The 18425-nt window shown below is 42.4% G+C and overlaps 1 protein-coding gene across 3 annotated transcripts in view; it reads left to right on the forward strand.

The window, feature by feature from the left end:
* LOC122412435 (Na channel protein 60E) overlaps window positions 1-18425 on the forward strand; it is a 72531-nt gene that overhangs the window by 39260 nt on the left and 14846 nt on the right. For all 3 annotated transcript variants that reach the window (XM_043421927.1, XM_043421929.1, XM_043421928.1), the window contains exons 3-8: window positions 6528-6748; window positions 10862-11042; window positions 13563-13640; window positions 15807-15948; window positions 16093-16227; window positions 18112-18326. In XM_043421927.1, coding sequence (XP_043277862.1) covers window positions 6528-6748; window positions 10862-11042; window positions 13563-13640; window positions 15807-15948; window positions 16093-16227; window positions 18112-18326 — 972 coding nt within the window. The remainder of the gene's footprint in view (window positions 1-6527; window positions 6749-10861; window positions 11043-13562; window positions 13641-15806; window positions 15949-16092; window positions 16228-18111; window positions 18327-18425) is intronic.

The raw sequence follows: 18425 nt of genomic DNA on the forward strand, positions 1-18425 counted from the left end.
GCATCGCACAACCATTTTATTCCTTCGAACTGGGCCTTATTTATTTCGTAAAAAGGCAGTTTTCACAAGCGGAAGAGAAGGAAAAGTTTTTGAAGACACGAGTCTGTGGCTCTCCATTCAGGATGGAACGAAAATTTCATTTCATCGGCTGTCGGTGGTGAAGCAATTATTTACTCGATCGATTACGGTTTGCGAAATGTTCTGCAGCCCTCTGGGTATTTCGACAAGAGATGGAGCAGCAAGAGCCTAGAAAAACGAAAATATAAAATGAGCGAATCCAGTCTGTGGTTACAGAGATCTCGTGGCATTTGAAGAGCTTCAAATAATTCAAATTGTTCGAGAATAATGAAGCGTGGAATATTTAAACATTGTGTAAACTGCTGAAACTCATTGAGAGGCCGTGCAATTTGTTATTTCTTTGCAAGTTTAAGCGATTCAGAGATTGCGAGGTTGAAACTTACACTTCGTATCTGGATTGTAGAAGTCGACTCGCGCGCATATCGCACGGCTTTAAAAATCGTTCTCACGGCCCATTTCACGCCCTTACATAAAAACGAGCTGGCTGAACGGAACGAGTACACACGAGGAACGGGACTGCTCGTTCCTCTATTCGAAACAAGCCACCAGAATCGTGGCGTCTTTTATGCCCCACAGTTAAAAAGTGCATATGTGCTACGTATTTTACGTAGAATTGATGGTACAGTCTATAATAACTGTGCTGCGAATAGCAAGCGTTACGTCACGTCCTTCTTTTCATTGCTCCTCCCGCCCGCCTCTTCTCTCCATTTTTTCTTTGTTTTCGAGCCTCAAACGATTTTCATGAACATTTTTCAACACCCCGGTATGTCCTGGTTCGGTTTTATTTTCACTTCATCGCTACCGCTCTCATTAGTGATTTCCGGTTTCGATAAAGTTTCGTTTTTCTTCACTGCGAGCGCGCCAATAACGTGGAAAAACGGCCTGAGAATTGGCGCGCTGGAAAAACCTCCTTTTCTGCTTCAATCCGAAACGATGGATCTCAGATTTCAAAAGATTACTCGGCTCACTTTAATCCCCCTTGCAAAAAGCAAGCGTCTGCAATACTGCATTTTGTTTTAACGCAATCGCAATAAATAGCCAAATGGCAGAAAGTACAGGAGGCTCTCCGGACAGCGCTCCTTTTTCATAATGCAAGCAAAAGTGTCTGCAATGACTTACGACCCAAGCTGAACACACCGGCGACGCGGTGGACTCGGATAAATGAGGAAAGAAAAGAGTAAGGTTTCACCCTTCTTTGGCGCCTCGGCCAAATAAATATGAAAGGGTGACGAGCGTCAGGAAAAAGACGGAGGGACTCTCCGCGAGAGACAAGGAGAAACTGAAAGACGAAGAAAGAAATAGGATAAATGGCGATAGAGAAAAATGTGTGACGCTCTATTCCGGCTGGTTGAAGAACTGCCATCATCGCAGTCACTGAATCGGCTGTATACGGGGTGTCATTGTGGAAACCCTCTCGAGCTATTATCTCTTGACGTAAGCCGCACACGTCGAAAAACGTTTGGCATTATAATAGCTCGTTAAATTTCAGTCAAAGGTCTCGAGGCTTTCATCACATTTTTTCCAAGCGAGTCTCCCGAAATTTATCGAGTTTCAAAACGACTGGCATTCGTCTGGAATGAAAAGAGAAAAATGATGAGTTAAAATGTGAAAATAGCAAGCTGAATTCACGCTCCGTGCATCGAGACACAAGGTCAATGCGAGATTTCTATCATCTTCATCCCCCGGAGCCAGTTGAAATAGATTTTTCTTCGTATTTTAAACAATATAACGGGTGAAGCGATAAGAACTTGTAAAACTTTGAATGGGCCCACCCTGTATAGACAGAACGTTTGAAACTCTGAGGCTAGTATAAATCACAATTTACGTGGGGCCTCGAGCGAGAACTATCCACAACAGTGGCGCGGCACTCCAATCGGAGAACGAGGTACACATATAATGTGGGAAAGTCTCGCTCGTCCCTTCCTCCCCCAGCGCTCCCCATTTCACTCCGCAGCCTCAATTCCGTCTTTCTCAAGTTTCCGGTTGGATACTTATCAAATATTCACTTGGCAAGGAACGCTGACTGTTCGTGCTCGCCCCATGTTGCGCGGAGGGTATGAATATGTGAGAGGAAAACCGATTAACTGACCCATTTGATGTTTCCAAATCAAAAAACCACTCGGCGAACCGCTTTGTACGCAACTTTTCAACTTCGTTTAACTCCGAAGACATTATCAAATGGGTTTTCAGTGCCCTCTTCGACAACTGTTCAGGATCTTTGCACAAGTGCCTCCAACAAAAGTATTTGGATGCACAGGATCCTCCTCTGAGCCTCGCCATAATTCCTATAAGCAAATAAACCCGGAGGGTACGCAGAAACGTTTTAGAACCATAAATGTAATAAAGTAACGAAAAAATATGGTGTGACGTATATTTACGATGCGATCCCATGATTTCTCATCTCACCTTGCACCGCATCGAAGCACCCTCCCCGCTCTTCTGATCATCTATCGTCTCGTTTCGAGCGAGATGCGGTTTCCACATTTTCCTTGAAATTCCACGTATGATCGTACGAAAATATAGGTTATGCAGCGCCCACCGAGCTCGGAGTATTTCCGTCGATTCGGTAACATATTTATAGCCATCGATTTTACACTGCAACGCGGTAGTAACACGAGCGCTCGCCAGAATTTAGGGTTTCCACAGAGATAACGTTTATGCCACGAGACCACAATCAACGGAGCCATTCTGCTGCTGGTTGATGCTTTTCAGTCACGTGTTTTACGTTATCGATGCTTCTCTCGTCCACGGATCTAACGCCGTGTTCACATAAACATTAATCGAAACATTGTATGCTCCTGCGGCACTTATTAAACCGCACGAAAGATTTTGGAAGCCGAGATCGAATCGATTAATCCTTTTCTTCGTGCTTTCACCAGTGAAGATCCGAGTAACCACGTGCGATAAATTTAAAGAAACTTACGATGTTGGACCACGCTATAAAAGACCTCGAATCCCAGAGAGTTATTTAAGGTCATATAAAGACCATCTTTCCAAGGAGGTTACCACACCGACAGGTTTCAAGTTCCATAACCAACCTTCGGAAGACCTCGAAGCTTACGCTCTTGAACCGTGGGATGTAAACAGGTTTGACGATGATTAGCATCCTCGCGTGCATCCTGTTCAACCTCCGAACAAGCTTGACTCGAGATTTTTCAGTCTCGCAGGTTCCTCGAGCAGCGAAAATCGAGGCTGCTATCGCGAGGTGGTTCAGTCAACACTTCCGCGTGAAAATCAAACATTTCTAGGAATGATGACGTTCCAAAGTTTGATAAAGTTTCAATTTTTCTGGGGAAGCTAGCACTTCCGTTCCATCGAGACTGCTGGAGCCGAAGAATACGTGAAAACAACACTCGATCCTCGTCGTTTCAATCTGTTGCTTCGCTTCCCTCATTCTAAGTAAACTTCGGGCTTGCTTGTTTGGATTTATTTGTCCACTCTTGAAAGTGATTTTGAGATAGAAAGTTTTCGGATGAATGCAAAGCCTCGGGAGACACTGGAAAGAGTTAATACTTCAAGTATTTTCTTCGGGAGCTCGACGAGCAAGAATTTCAAATCGAGTTCCATTGCTCGAAACATTGGTAAGTAACGTTGATCTTCTTTCGTCCTAATTGGGCCATCGGAATCTCCGTGTTTGAGCCCAAAATTGGATCCTCGTGGACCAACCTAGACGCCCGAATGAAATTATCCTGAAAAACTGCTCGAGTCAGATATTATGGTTACACCGAGACTATAACAGTTCTTGAAAATAGCGTGAGGAATAGATACAAACATAGTGAAATATGGCAAATCTCTTGAGCCTGGAAAACGAGAACTTGCAGAAATTCGCAGTTTTCGCCCGCTCAGCCTGGCTTCGCCTCATCTTCATGCTTGCCCACGGGACGGATATTCGTACAAGGGAGCGAGATTCCTCGTTAAGCTCGTACCAGTTTTCCCTCCAGTTTTCGTCTTCTGATTCCCTCTCCCTTCCTCTCGGAATGTCCGTACTCGAATCCCGCATACACTCGCAAGTTAAAACTCACTCTCCACCTCTCATCCCTTTCACGCGAATCCGGTGGAGGAATTTCCTCGACGGTAGATGCCAGGACCAGCCCCGTCACACCTACTCCACACTTTCTGGTCGCGGATCTGCATAAATCGTAAACTATTTAGCATCCATTTAATCCTTCGGATGCTTTTCCTAACCCTCAGGGCCAAAAGTGTTGAAACTGCCATCCGTTTGTCTGTTACCACACTTGTTCGCTTCACTCGAACTGACGTTGTCGTTCCTTCGAACGAAAATACGGATTGTCTGACATTTTGAAGGAGGATTTTCCAGAGGAACAATTCTTCAATTAGTTTTATTCGATATTTCTCCAATATCATTATTTCGGCAGTAAAATGCAGTGAATTTTGTAGCCACGAACAAACTGGCTCGGGAGAAGCGCTTCAATTCGTGTTCGTGTGTGTGTACGCGTCGGGCACGAAGTTCTCAATCTCATGAGCCGGATGGATCGATAAAATGCGTAGCTTTTCCCATAATTGGTCGTTTCAAAGCCCATTAAATTCGAGCACTCTTTCATTGGTGTAGAACCAGGAACAGCTGAAAGCATTCTCGAGATAAATAGATGTTGATTTCCAGCCTAAATGTTGAGTACAAATAACCCGACAGTAAAATACGTTTTCACAACATAATCTTGAGGCTTCTAGCGATGAGGAGCTTTTCCCTATCGTATCTGACATGAATTAAGGAACCTGTAACGTCTCGAGTAAGAGGCCCATAAAGGAGGGTGAGTATTGGAGGAACTAGAATTGACCTACAAAGCTCCTCGTGTTAAGAGCATTCTGAACAGTATCGGGGGCACCTTAAAGATGTTTTCTCTGCCAGTTGAATTAAGATTCGATCTACGAGCGTGAGGTCGTTGATTAACTTCTGATTCGGTAGTTTTCATACAGATTAAGCAAATTATAAGCTAGTGAAATTGTTTTTTTGCGCCCTCTACAAGCTCCCTCGTTATTGGGGTCACTTCTCCATCCGATCCAATAGAATCTACACATTATCAGAAGGGGAAATTCCTCTGCGAAGGAACAACGGAGGGTCCAAATTCAACATCAGGAGAGCCAGCCCCCATCTGCTATTTGTTCGGTGTAGTTTCGGCAAATCTACGAGTTCGGGAGTTGAAGATATCCCTTGAGAAGCTCCGACGGGGTTGGTGAGGTAGCAACCATTTAGGGGCCGGAGAATATTTGGAGCAAATGCACTGAATATGCGAGTTAACCGAACCGGAAGTGATTTACCGGCTGTTTTGGTGTTGCATCGACCCAACACGACAAATGTTCTACCAAGAACTTGAGGCAGTCGCGTCTGTAAATTCGATTTACTCGTGCAAAATTGATAGCAACGTATTGTCTCGTGTTCGTACAAACGTTCGTTAAACAACGACGAATCGCCGATCTTTCTTGGGAGTAGGTCGTCCGTCACTTCTCCATTCCACAAGTTCGTCAATGACGAGAGAACACTTTTTCTTTGAATACCGAATTCAATGAACGCGCAGCAGCTTCAGCTTGGTTTTCTCTCCTTTTCCTTTTTTCCCTCCGCAACTAAATAGAGACTTTTCGTTAGCGACGCCTTTTTTTCACCACCGAACTGCCGCGCACGTATATTTCTGCATTTATGATGTGCGCGAGTTAACAGGCTTGGAACTGTTTCTTTTCCACGCAGCACCTGCAAAACAAAAGGGAAATTTACTCTTCGCTGAGGCTCACGAATTAACACAAGTTTTTGTACCGGGACCATTTTTATTTCTTTTATCGAATCTCATGAAGCAACCTCGACGTGTTTCTCCCAACTCACCCTCCTTCCCCGAGACTCTCGCCCCGAGTTCCTTCTATACGCGGGCTCCTGGCGGTACAAAAGTTTGCGGCAACGGTAGCGCGCATTCTCCGGGTCTTGCCCGTTATCCGATTCTCCAAAGATACATATATCGTTATACATTTTCCGAGTATAAAAATATACGCGACTACAAAACATTATCTTTTCATAAAGGCTTTTTTTCGAATCGATATCAGAAAATATAGGTCCAAGTGGTGTTTCCATTCGCTTTTATTTGCCCCCTCTAGTCTAAAGAAATAAAAAATTTGAGAAAAGCTTCACGCGCTCCTGATGATTTACGAATAAAAATTTTTCTGGCAAATTTGTTTATTTGCTTCGTTTAATATAATCGTGATGGGAATAAATTGACGATGTGGCTGCTAGTATTAAGCGTTAAGCCCGCGCCTCTGCTGCCGCTGCAGCGTCATAAATCTTGTCCCTCTGCACGAATGGAATAGGAAGAGGAAAAAAGCGTTTTTTCGTGATAATCCAGGAACATAAATTCCGTAGGACTATTAGAGAATTCGCTTCGTATAATCGTCAGCCGGAATTCTCGTACTGACGAATATCCCAAACTGTTTGTTTCTCATCTGTGCAGATATATCTTCCTGGCGATCTACACGGCGGAAATGGTGATAAAGTCCGTAGCCAAGGGCTTCATACTCAACAAGTACACATACCTGAGAAATCCGTGGAATTGGCTGGACTTCGTGGTGATAACGAGTGGTTACGCGACGATCGGTATGGAAGTTGGAAATTTAGCTGGTCTGCGAACGTTCAGGGTGCTCAGAGCACTGAAAACCGTCTCTATCATGCCTGGTGAGTTTAATTGCATTTGCATGCCGCACAGATATACTCGTACCATTGAAATTTCGATCGATTTCCTCGCGTCCCATCTGCTTAAGTGAATTCTATCGTTCTATATCCGTACACATTGATGCCGAGCCACAAGCACCATAAAGATCGATATTCCGTCATACCGAGGCAAATATAGCCAACGAATTGAAACGCGTGATTCTATAGCTCCGCGCGTTGGGGACGTGGGGCGTGGAGCCCAGGAAAGCAACTATTCAACTTAAACGTACCATATAATACGAGCATAACGTATTTGCTGTATTTCTAGCGTGAAACTGGAACGCCTTGTTCGCTCATTACTCGGCGGAATATAATATGCCACAAATTGGGAATCCATGAGTGTTTGGCTTTGCGAGAAATTAAGTATTTCATTGCTATCAAAAGTGATCGAGTGTGCATCACAAGATGCCCAGGGTACACTTGTTTCGATGCACAGAGAAGATTGCTAGGCTTGAAGTTCGTTCCAAGTACGAGTTTCAAGGTCAAACCGTCTCTATTCGACCGACTGTGGGTATTTTCACGATATAAGTGTTGTCCGACACGTACGTAATAATATAAGAAGTCTAAAGTTACGAGATATTCCAATTTGGAATCATCAGCCGATGCAAAAGTGGATTCCGGCTTTGCACCATGCGATAGTATTGCATTAGCATATGCATGAGACTACCGTTCGCCGGAAGCGCAGTGCAGTTGCTTTTTTTTTAAAGTGAACCTCGTCCATGCGAGTCGGAGGGTGTTTTTGGCGTGGTAGATACACAACGACCGGTAGTAGGCTACTGCGAATGAGAAACGAGAAAACGTGACATATCGCTGACGGTGGTGATTGCGAGATAAAAAAAAATTAGTTCGAGCCTCCACTTCGCACCAACTCGGAGCTGGTCTTTTTCACTGCTTTCGAAAGTACTAGGACCCGATCAACAATTTAAACTGGCTCGGGTTGCTCTCAAATGATTTTCATCATTCATCCATATTCCATGTTATTTCCATCCCCCAGGCTTTCACTTGACAGTTCATATCTTTGCTGATAAAGTAATAAAATGAGACTGAAAAATCGTCACGAAATCAGAGTGCATTACACGCACGTTAGAACCCCTCGGGAAGGGCTGGTACTTCGCGTCCTTCGAAGAACGGATCGAATCTCCTCGCTGTGCATTTCGCATTCTGGTATCTGGGTCTAGTATGAACAGCCAAAACGGCACGTTCCAGGATAAAGGACGTACGAGAGCGAAGCTATTCGGGGAATGTTCACAGAATCTGAACAACAAGGGAATTCTATTTTGCAAACCTTTGAGCGTGACCTTGGACGAAAAGTCTTTGGGTATTAATCAACGAAAAACGACAGTAGTGGAGCCAGTGGAACGATTCAGTCCCAGCAAACTGGTCGAGAGATTGATCCTCAGACATCAAAAAACTTGTCCAACGTGTTATCGCGGAATAAGGAGAATGCTGAAAAACTTGTTTCACGAGTCAGCTGAACTAGTTGAACTGCGCTTCGTACTTAAACAACCGCAGACGAGTCGGACGTCGCTGGACAGATACGTCCAACTCGTACCCCCGGAGCATTCTTGAGCTCGTCGCTCCAACGGACACGGTCAGCCAAACGGTATCCAGAGATGCGAGTTGACTGCAGTTGGAGCTCTGAGAAAGTGCTCGAGCGGAAGGATCATTAGTGGAAATCGTACAGCGGACGTGATATGACGGCTTTTTATATCCTCGTAACTCTCAACACTTATAACTCGCGTTTGCAACTTTCTTGCACGCGATCCATCCGAACGATTCTCAGGATGAAAGTGATTTATGAGAACATTGAACAGACTCCGCCTTGCTTTGACATTTATTTACCCTTCACGAAGCAGCCTCTGGGTTATGACCTCGAGGTTAGGACCTCTGGCCTACGACCTTTGACCCCGGAACCCTATGGACCTTGACCGCAACGCTGCAGGCTCTACACGTTTGACTAAATACGTCGTTTGTCTTCCTTAAAACGAATCAAGTGCCACTGCAAATAGCAGCTTCTATTAGGAAAATAGTCGAACGCTGCAGGCCCAACGGGAACGAATAATGGAGAATTATTTCTTCTCAGCTTGAGCAGAAACGCTGTTTCCTTGCTCGAAAAATAACATAGAAAACCTTGAAAGTGGGATAAAATTAGTGCAGAGAATCGTGTGACGGAGCAATGAGACGATACCGCGCCAACAGCAAAGCCTGATCGTATCGAATTCGCAGAGGGTAAAAAGAAAATAAAAATGGGAGTTTTAGAACTCTAGAGCCCTGCACACAAGAGTTGCCACGGTACGTTTTTCGGATTACGTGAGTGGAATTCTCGAGCTCTTGAATTGGAAGTAACTGTTTTATCGCCAAGTCAATAATCCCGTTGGAAAATATGGACACGGCGAGTGTCCAGCTCCTTCACGAAATCGATTTTCAGTTCACCTTCGTATCTTTAGCAGATTGATTGGCAGATGATAAGAGGGTTGACTCATTCGTTAATTTAGTTAAGCTAGTTGTCGTCGGTGTTGCGTGAACATCTGGATAAATCGTCTGCGAAGTAATCTGCAGTCCTACGGATCTCATATCGTCGGTAGCAACAGCGAAGGGTGGCTTTACACTTGTTTCCTGAGATTAGGGATCTCGGCATGGCACCCCTTTTGCTCGTAAGACCAGTCCGTCCTTGTCTATTTGCCCCAACGGCTGGATAATGTACGGAGGCAGGAATTTCTGCTGAGAATGTATGGCGAAATTCAGTATCGACTTTTCCAGGCCCTTCGTTTACTGAATTCTTATCAAAGCTTGCTTGCTTGATCGTACCGTCGAGAGGAAGAAGCCACAGCACTTGGAATCTTGGAGCAAATTCGATTATTTATCTGTAAATTATAAACAGTCGTTAGCCAACGTCATGAACCGGTAATTTGCAGGGTCGAGTTTAGTAATGTGCGATCTTGAAGAAAGTTCGTTTGAGAAATGTGGGCGGGAAAAGTAAGACGAGTGTATGGCGTGCTTCTCTCGCTCGTTTGGTACTTAGCCCTCCAACAATGGAGCACGTGGTTTAAAAGAATCCACTCCACATCCCCACACTCAGTTGCCCTTAAACGTTCCGCCGAATGAATACCCTTCTAACGACTCTGTTCGAGTACCTTCTGCGCCCTGTCGCCTTTGCTACATGGCACTCCTCCCATTTCCACGTGGACACGCTACTAGGTCAATGGAACACGGAATATCCTGCGATTTTTCCACTCTTCGCTTCTTTTCTTAATCTTCTCTTCGAGTGGTGACCTCGACGAGGACGGATCGATGAATTGAAGCTCGATAGCAGTTTCGAGAGGGCATGATTAATTGATCAGTTCGCACTCGTAATTCGCTTGGTTCGATGTCAATCGAAAATGAATTCAATATTCTGGAGATTCATCAGTTGATAATGCGATTCTCATAAAGAAAGAATAAGCCAATTTCGTCACTTCTTCACTGGGGATCACATCAATGTTTCAGGCTAGTCCACTTTCTGGTGCAGACCACGATAACGTTTCAGGCTAGCTCAATATCGCGGCTTAACCAATGGAATCCTGGCTAGCTCGAGCCTATCTCAGGCTCGATCAACCATGACTTATTGGTCTAACCTACTTGTCAAATGGTCTATGCCCAAAGCCAAAGCCCTATCAAGAAACACCGAAAGAGCAATCACTCTCCATTTCGGGTACGTGACCACTTGGAATCACGAACACTATCACGTCGATCAAGGAAATCACACGCTTTTTTCCAACACTTGAACAGATTAGTTCGATCGAAGAAGGCCACACTCGACCAGGTTCATTGACCAGGCACACATGGCCCAATAGAATTGCAATAAAAACGCCATCAACTGCTCGCAACCGATGGAGTGGCATCGGCCAAAAAAGTTCGAATGCCGGACGGGGTTCGTCATGAGAATCAGATAAAAATTCAGCTCCCAAATAACTCATGTTCAACCCCATTGCGAAAAAAGTCCTAGTCGCGTTAGGTCCGATCGAAGCATTGCAGGCTGGGCACACCCACGAGCGCATGGCTGACAACGATGACTAATTATTTCTTCCCTTTTCACAGGTCTGAAAACTATCATCAACGCGTTGCTACATAGCTTCAAACAGCTCGCCGAGGTCATGACATTGACGATATTCTGCCTCATGGTGTTCGCGTTATTCGCGCTTCAGGTTTACATGGGCGAGTTGAGGAACAAGTGCGTGAAACATCAAGAGCCCAATGTCACTCAGGTCGACTGGATGGAGTAAGTACACTCGTCGTTACAGTAGGAGCAACACGTTTCATTGCTTTTTTATAACTAATTATTAAGGTAGAGAAAATGTTTTTAATCTATTCTCTACCCAACCCTTTTTCTGGCACATTATGATCTCAGAATCAAGGGTCCCTTTCGCGAAAGTACTTTCAACGTTCGGCACAGTCGCTCCCTCTCTCTTTCGCTCTCTCTCTCCCAATGAATCTTGATAGCTCAAACTTCCCTCGACACAATAACAACAATACGAACTTAAACCCTTAGCATGTTTTGTTTTCGAAATCGTGATAAGAATGGCTCGTTGATGGAAACGAGTTAGTGGATTCAGTAAATTGGTATTCGTCGTGCAGGAACTTGTCCGGGGCTGAATTCGCACGTCGTTATACTTTTCACTGCGGTCCCCTCTGTTCACCACCATTAATCGCCTCTTAAATGCCACTTGCAGTACTTTGCTCAAAACCACGCCTCGTTTCTTGACTCTACTTGCAGCCTGAATTACAGGCGTGCTGCAGTGATTCGAGCACTTATTGTTGTACGTTATTTTCTATGTGCCGACATTCCTACTTTATCTACGAGGATGCACATACAGTGTGTTCCCTCTGAACTCGCGTGGACTTCCGTCCTTCGAAGTAACGACAAAAGTCAACGTACTCAACGTTGAAAAACCCTCATTTTGTATGTTGGCCTAAAACAAAAATTGTGAATTTTTACTGCATTAGAATGTGGCCCTGGCTGCACTTGATATTATTTTCTCTAAATATTGAGCACTGTAACTGAAATCAAAAGAGAATCTTTCACTTTGGATCACACTCGATCGATAAATGCAAAAATTATTTAAACGACGTGAACACTGCGAATAATTTCATTCGTGGATGACTCTCATTGCCCCTGCACTCCGTAAAAGCCCATTTAAAGTAGCCGAGAGTAATTTACGGGCTGAGGAAACCACATAGCCTGCGAGAGCTCGGTAACCAAGCCACAATTCGAGGTTCCGAAACTCTAGGCAGGATATTCATGAGATAACCTCAACACCGTAACGGTCATTTTAGTTCTCCGACGCTTCCGTAACGAAAGGGTGGCGCTGCGCGAGCACGGTAACGCTATTCTGCGCAGCGCTCTATCTACTCGTTCCCAACTGACCACTGGCGGAAAATTAATGGCGCTGTGGGCTTCGGCTACACTCGTCTGCTGAATTAACAGGCTCTTTAAATTACCTCGACAGTCACGAATTCAACGGTTTCTTGAAAATTTTCAAATCCTCTCGATTCCTAATTTCAGTTACTTCAGGAGGCAAAATTTTCCTCAATTGATCGAGTCAATTCGTCATTTTCGAGTCACCAATACATCGTAAAACCAGTGAATTTTTTCAACGAAATTACGAATCGGGCATTGTTTGATAAGAATGGAATCAAGGCTTTGACTAATCCAAAGAATGTACGTTTCGTTGCTTCGTTATGAGCTTTAAGTAATTACAAAATACACCGTAAAACAATCATGGAATATATAAATTTTGAAACCCGCCGCCGTAAAATTTTTACGAATTAATGTTCGTACGAATCGCTTTACCATTTTTTATCAAACCCATCACGATCAACACACGTTCCGTTTACATTTAGATACCCATTTCCGGGGCGTAACTATCCATCACAAGGCGAATCAGCGCATTCATCTTCTTATATACTTTCGTACAGGCTACTCTGGAGTGAAAAAATGCTCAAGCCATATCTATCCAGCGACATGCACGCGACCTTTTTTACTTTTATTTTCTTTATCCGGGTTTCTACATACAACGACCTTTATCACGTACACAATATAAATAATGTATACCGTTGAACCTTCCATAATTCAAACATGGGCAAAAATTTGCCGAGTCATTCAGGGCTCTGAGACTATCCAAACTTTTTCCCAGCCTTCGTTTGAGGGGCTTTTGTACATTTTTATATTGAAAAATACAAAGTTTTATCATGAAGTTCAATAGAATATTGAAGAAAATTTTTTTCGATAAATCTTTCAATTTCGTTTAGTTTTATGCGAGCGAATAATAATCCGATTAATTTGTATGCATAAAACTTTCATCCGATAATTTAAGGTTTTCATTCGGTTGCCCGAAAAAAAATTGAATAAAAAAAGTCGAAAAATAACGTACGATCCGAATGATTGACCGTCGACGTTTCTGTATTTACTTGAAGACGTTTCGATCGTCGACCATTTGACGATGGAGCCGAACTTCAATCGAGCACCTCGCATGCAAAAGAAAAGAAAAGGAAAAAATGAGGTCAGGCAATTGAGGAGTGAAAAGCTGGGGGTCTCGACGATATCAGACGTCTCAGACAAACTTTCGTGTTGATTAGGAGGCCTGGTGCACGGGCAAATGTTTGTTGCATCCTTTAGACATCGGAAGAAAGAAAAGGAGAAGGGAGGAGGGATGAGGGAAAGAAACCTTTTCGAATCGAAAGGTCCAGAATGTTCGAGAGTGCGAGGGAGAACCTTAACATGCTCCTTTATTGCCAACAGGTGGACTTGGAACTCATCCAACTGGGCGTTCAACGAGGACGAGGAGCCCATCATATGCGGCAACGTCACTGGAGCCAGGTTAGAGACACAAAAACATACGAAAAAAAGAAACGTTAAAGAGCGAACACAAAATTGCAGAATCCTCTCGAACCTCCTTTTTTCTATATTTCAAACGAAAAAGCTCTCACTTCCGGTTCTATCCAAGCTCCCGAGAATCCAACGACGTCAACAGAACAAAATGGATGGGCCTCGGATGAACTTCTATTTTATTCCCATCTCCCACAGTGCTACTCCGTAACACTCCTCATTTTATGTGCAAGAACTTTCCAAACTTCTGCCTCCTAGGCGGCGTACATGCCCCGATGCAACGTATGTACATATAGACCTTCCCCTGCACCGTTTTAACGATATTTCTTCGTACAGTCGAAAAAAAAAGTGACTTACAATAAAACCTTTTCCCCCAATAGAAGTAGAAAAAAACTATAAGTTTTTCATTCCTTTGCAGAAAAAAAATACTTCGATTTATTCCTACTCAGTGCGACAGTTGAATGAATTTTCGAAAAAATTGTAACCATGGAAAGCCTGCAACTACGGAAAAATATTTTGCATTCCTAAATAGTCAAACCGTTTGATCTGATTAATTGATCCGTACAGACAGAGAACATCGAAATGATGAAAAATTTGTCGTTTGTACAGAATTGATCTGCTCATGCAGCAAAACAATCCTCCTTCATTATGGGGTGTACGCGTTTTATCTTATTTACCGTTTATTTTTATTCTGATGTAAAAGAACTTAGTTTTAGTTGTGCGAAACTTTTCTCTGCGCCTGTCCCTACGAAACATCCTCAAGTTTCCGCAAACAGTTACCAACGTAATTAAAGGTTTCAACTCGTGTCAGTAGAATGCAAACTTTCAGCATCCGCCTGCATTGATTATTTTTTCAGTAGATAGTTGTATACTTAAAATCATTATAAAAGAAAAAACAAAAGTTACTTTCACACAAGTGCAAATACGAGTGGAACAGAAATTGAAACGTTTCATTAAAAATTAGTGTCGATTTACACACTCTTTGGACGAAGAACTTTTAGTGAGTTTCGCATCAATAAACATTTTCGAGTTTCTCCGAGACGATCTACTAATGAAAAATCGACCTTGAACTCCACGGTCGTTTCAAAGTCAGCCAAACAGTATACGAAAATATCTTACGAAGTTTCCCAGCAATATCGAACGTGATCAAAATCCACGAACGATTCAAATAAACATTTTGAACTAACATTATTTGCACCAAGTTCATTTTATTCCATTTGAAATCCCACTTATTCGCATCTTTCAAAAATGCATTTTAGCTCAAAACTTCAAAATCAAATGGTCTTGTTTACGAAGTAAAAAACGAGGTTGTTTTGGTGAGACTTGGTACTTAATGGTCGAGAGTCTACGAAGATGGACTTGAATTTCGATAAGACCAACGTCGTCAGCACCTTCTCGAGAAAGCAGTACAATTAAAAACTTTTACCTACTTTAGAACTTGGAAACTTGTTATTTTTATCTTATTATTCTCGTCGAATGCAGTAGTACGAATCAAACCACGTACAGTGGCTGTTTATTCGTATTCATATGCGAACACGAAATGCTCTATGACTGACTAGAGACTAGTTGTAGGATTTCAGAGCCCAAGGACTTGAACTATTAGTTGATGGCTTGTCCCACGTTGTTGCAAACTTGTTGGCAAGCTCATCAGTGTGACTTGTACAAGGTAAAAGTTCCATTGCCAAGCCTCGAGGCTTGATACGAAACAATTGTGTATACACGAGTACACACGAATATACTACGGCAATTGGAACATCGAAAACTCATTTTTTTCACGGACTAAGTGATTTACCGGCTCAACGAACTGCGCCCATAGCACAATGCCCTGAAATAATGCAATTGTCCTCCACATCACACGTCATTGCTTCGGAACAGATACATTTTTTTCTATCCCCAATTCATCGATGTTTTTCAAAATCGAAACAATTCCGTTTCGCGTCCAACTTTTGATTTCGATGAAAGTTTTTGCTCGATTGAAGATTTTCCTGCGGAATTTATTGTTGATAAATTGACAGAAAAATTTGATCAAAATTGATGAACTCGGCTTCTACATAATTTCGTTGGAAATCAAGTTCTCGTACTTTGGAGACATTAAGTTTTGAGAGCTTCACAAATGTTTTGGGATTTGAATTAAAAAAACGTTTCGTGGACTTTTAGGCACTGCAATGAGAGCTACACGTGCTTGTGTGTCGGCCCCAACCCGAACCACGGTTATACGAACTTCGACAACTTTTTGTGGTCAATGCTTACAACCTTTCAACTCATCACTCTCGACTATTGGGAGGACGTCTATAACAAGGTTAGTTCAGGCAATTGAAGAGGCTCCGAAGAATCAATGTTATTTTTCCTACGAACCAGAGCTTTGGTATAGAAAAATAAAATGATATTTTGATGCTTCGTGTATTTCTCGAAGATTGGCAACTGACCTTTTCATTCTCTGCAGGTATTGTCGGCGTGCGGACCTATCAGCGTCTCGTTCTTCACGGTGGTTGTGTTTTTCGGCTCATTTTACCTCATCAATCTGATGCTTGCCGTCGTTGCGCTCAGTTATGAGGAGGAAGCTGAAATTACGAACGAGGTTAGTCCGATCATTCGTTGCCTCTAAAAAGATTCATTTTTACCGAAAAATTCTTAAAGCCATCACTTTTTCATTATTTTCTCTATCTTATTCTCTCCAACTTCGCAATATTCTCACTTTTCACTCCCAAACTTTTACAAGAATATTAAAAAGGAGAAAAAAATTATGAAAAAAAACGGTAACGAAATTGTTTAGAGAAAGAAGGAAGCCCAAATCCCGTAGAAAATTCATTTCTTCCCATCCTTAATATAAAAATATATTAATCTTAATGTTAACACAAAATAACCATAAAACCACCATCATTGAGTAAGTACCAGTCGTGGGAGCCGAACGTTAAAACATTCCATTTAAAACTGAAATAAAAAATGATTTAAGAAATATTCAAACAGTCAATGATACTGATGGACAAATCCAAAATCCTGAAAAAATATAAGCCATTTTTTCAAAAGGGAAACAAAAGAGATTTTTCGAAAATTTCGTTTCAAAATCTTAATAAAATTGACGAAGAACTCAAATTCTTCAAATGTTAGCTCGTGTTCAAATTCAAGTGAATTATGCTGTTTGAGTATTCATCCAAAAACTGTTTCGTCATTTTATGAATCCGACGATTCGTGACTCCAACGTAGGTGTCGAAAGTTTCGGAGGTGCCTTATTTTGTCACGTGTTCATGGGAGTTTTAGGACCCCATAACTTGTAGAATTAATGGAAAATGTCAGACTCCTTAACACCGACGATAATAGGCCTACGAAAATCATATCGAAAAAAAATGTTTTTCAAAAAAGTACTCGAACTGCACGATCACCGAATGAAATTCATGCCAAAACTGCATAAATATTTAACGATGACACTGACACAGAGAAGTTGAAAGACAATTTTTGATGGATAACTAACAAATTTGTTGGGGCGAATAACATTTTTCGGGAGGCATGAATATACATTTTTATGACCCCGAGGTTCGATGGTAGGTACTGATAAATTCTGCACACTGTGTGATTGAAGCTTTAGCAAATATGAAAAAGCACTCTATCGCGCGATTCGAAGCAAACAAAAATCATATTTTCGCTTGCAAACGATCGGATAAACAGAGAAAAACAATATTTCTTAAAAGCTTTGTTATTGAAAGCGCGCAGTGATGTTGGATTTCTTGGTCTGGCAAGCTTCCAGAACTCATGAAAATAATGCTTAGCATTTTTTTTTTTTTTTTTTTAATTTCATGTCCACGCCACCGAGCTGCTCAATGCACATAATTAAACGCTTGAAATGTTGGCTGCTATCTCGAGTAATCCTTGATTACATTCGTAGCATTAGAAAAAAAAATGTTTAACGTTCATTAAATAATCCACACGTATTTAAGATATGCTCGGTAGTGCAAAAAGTTTTATAACTCCGAGGGGAATTCTCTGAGTTTTTTCCTCTCTCGCTCCCGTCACAACTACGTCGATAAAAATTAAATGAAACACAGAAACGATTAAATTTAAGCTCTCCGCGTAAGCTCCGCCGGTTGAAAACTTCGTCGAATCGCAAGTTCGCTTAATGTTATGGTTATTGCATGGGACATGCAGCTCTCCGTGCTCCGTTGATCTCTTCCTCTCTTTCTCTCTTTCTCTCGTACAACACGCTCAAACTTTCATCTCAAACTCTCAATATAAATATACATGTGGATAGCTTTACATTATAAGGTTTTATTGGCCGTCACGCATTTCCAAGAAAAAACTTCTTCATTGCGCATCTCTCGCTCCGTTTCACTTTCTTACCTCGATTTTTTATTTCCGCGTTGCGTAGACTTAGCAGCTGCCTCCGCTCTCGACATGTATTTAAATTTATTCGTAAATATGAAAAATCAGGATTGTAGATTATTGAGGGGTCGCGCTATTGTCAAAACAGGAACGGAAGAAAGATTTGACCGACCATCGTGAGGACTCGACGTTTAGTTTCGACCCGACCAAAATCAACATAAAAACTCTGACGAAGGATAAACAGAAAAAAATCGATCCTCACAAGGGTGTGCTGTTGAGTAGTTACACAAGGAAAAAAACGAGAAGAAGAAAACGGGGCAGAAGCGTCGCCGGACATGAGAAGAACGGTGGAGCACGCAGCAGGTCAGAATTTTCAACGCTTTTATGCATTTTTCACGATCGTTTTTCGCTCAATGAGATTGCACGATCGGGCTGACCCTTAAATTCAAATCTGACTTTACA

The sequence above is a fragment of the Venturia canescens genome, chromosome 6 (genome assembly GCF_019457755.1).
Source record: "Venturia canescens isolate UGA chromosome 6, ASM1945775v1, whole genome shotgun sequence".
Classification (NCBI taxonomy): Eukaryota; Metazoa; Arthropoda; class Insecta; order Hymenoptera; family Ichneumonidae; genus Venturia; species Venturia canescens.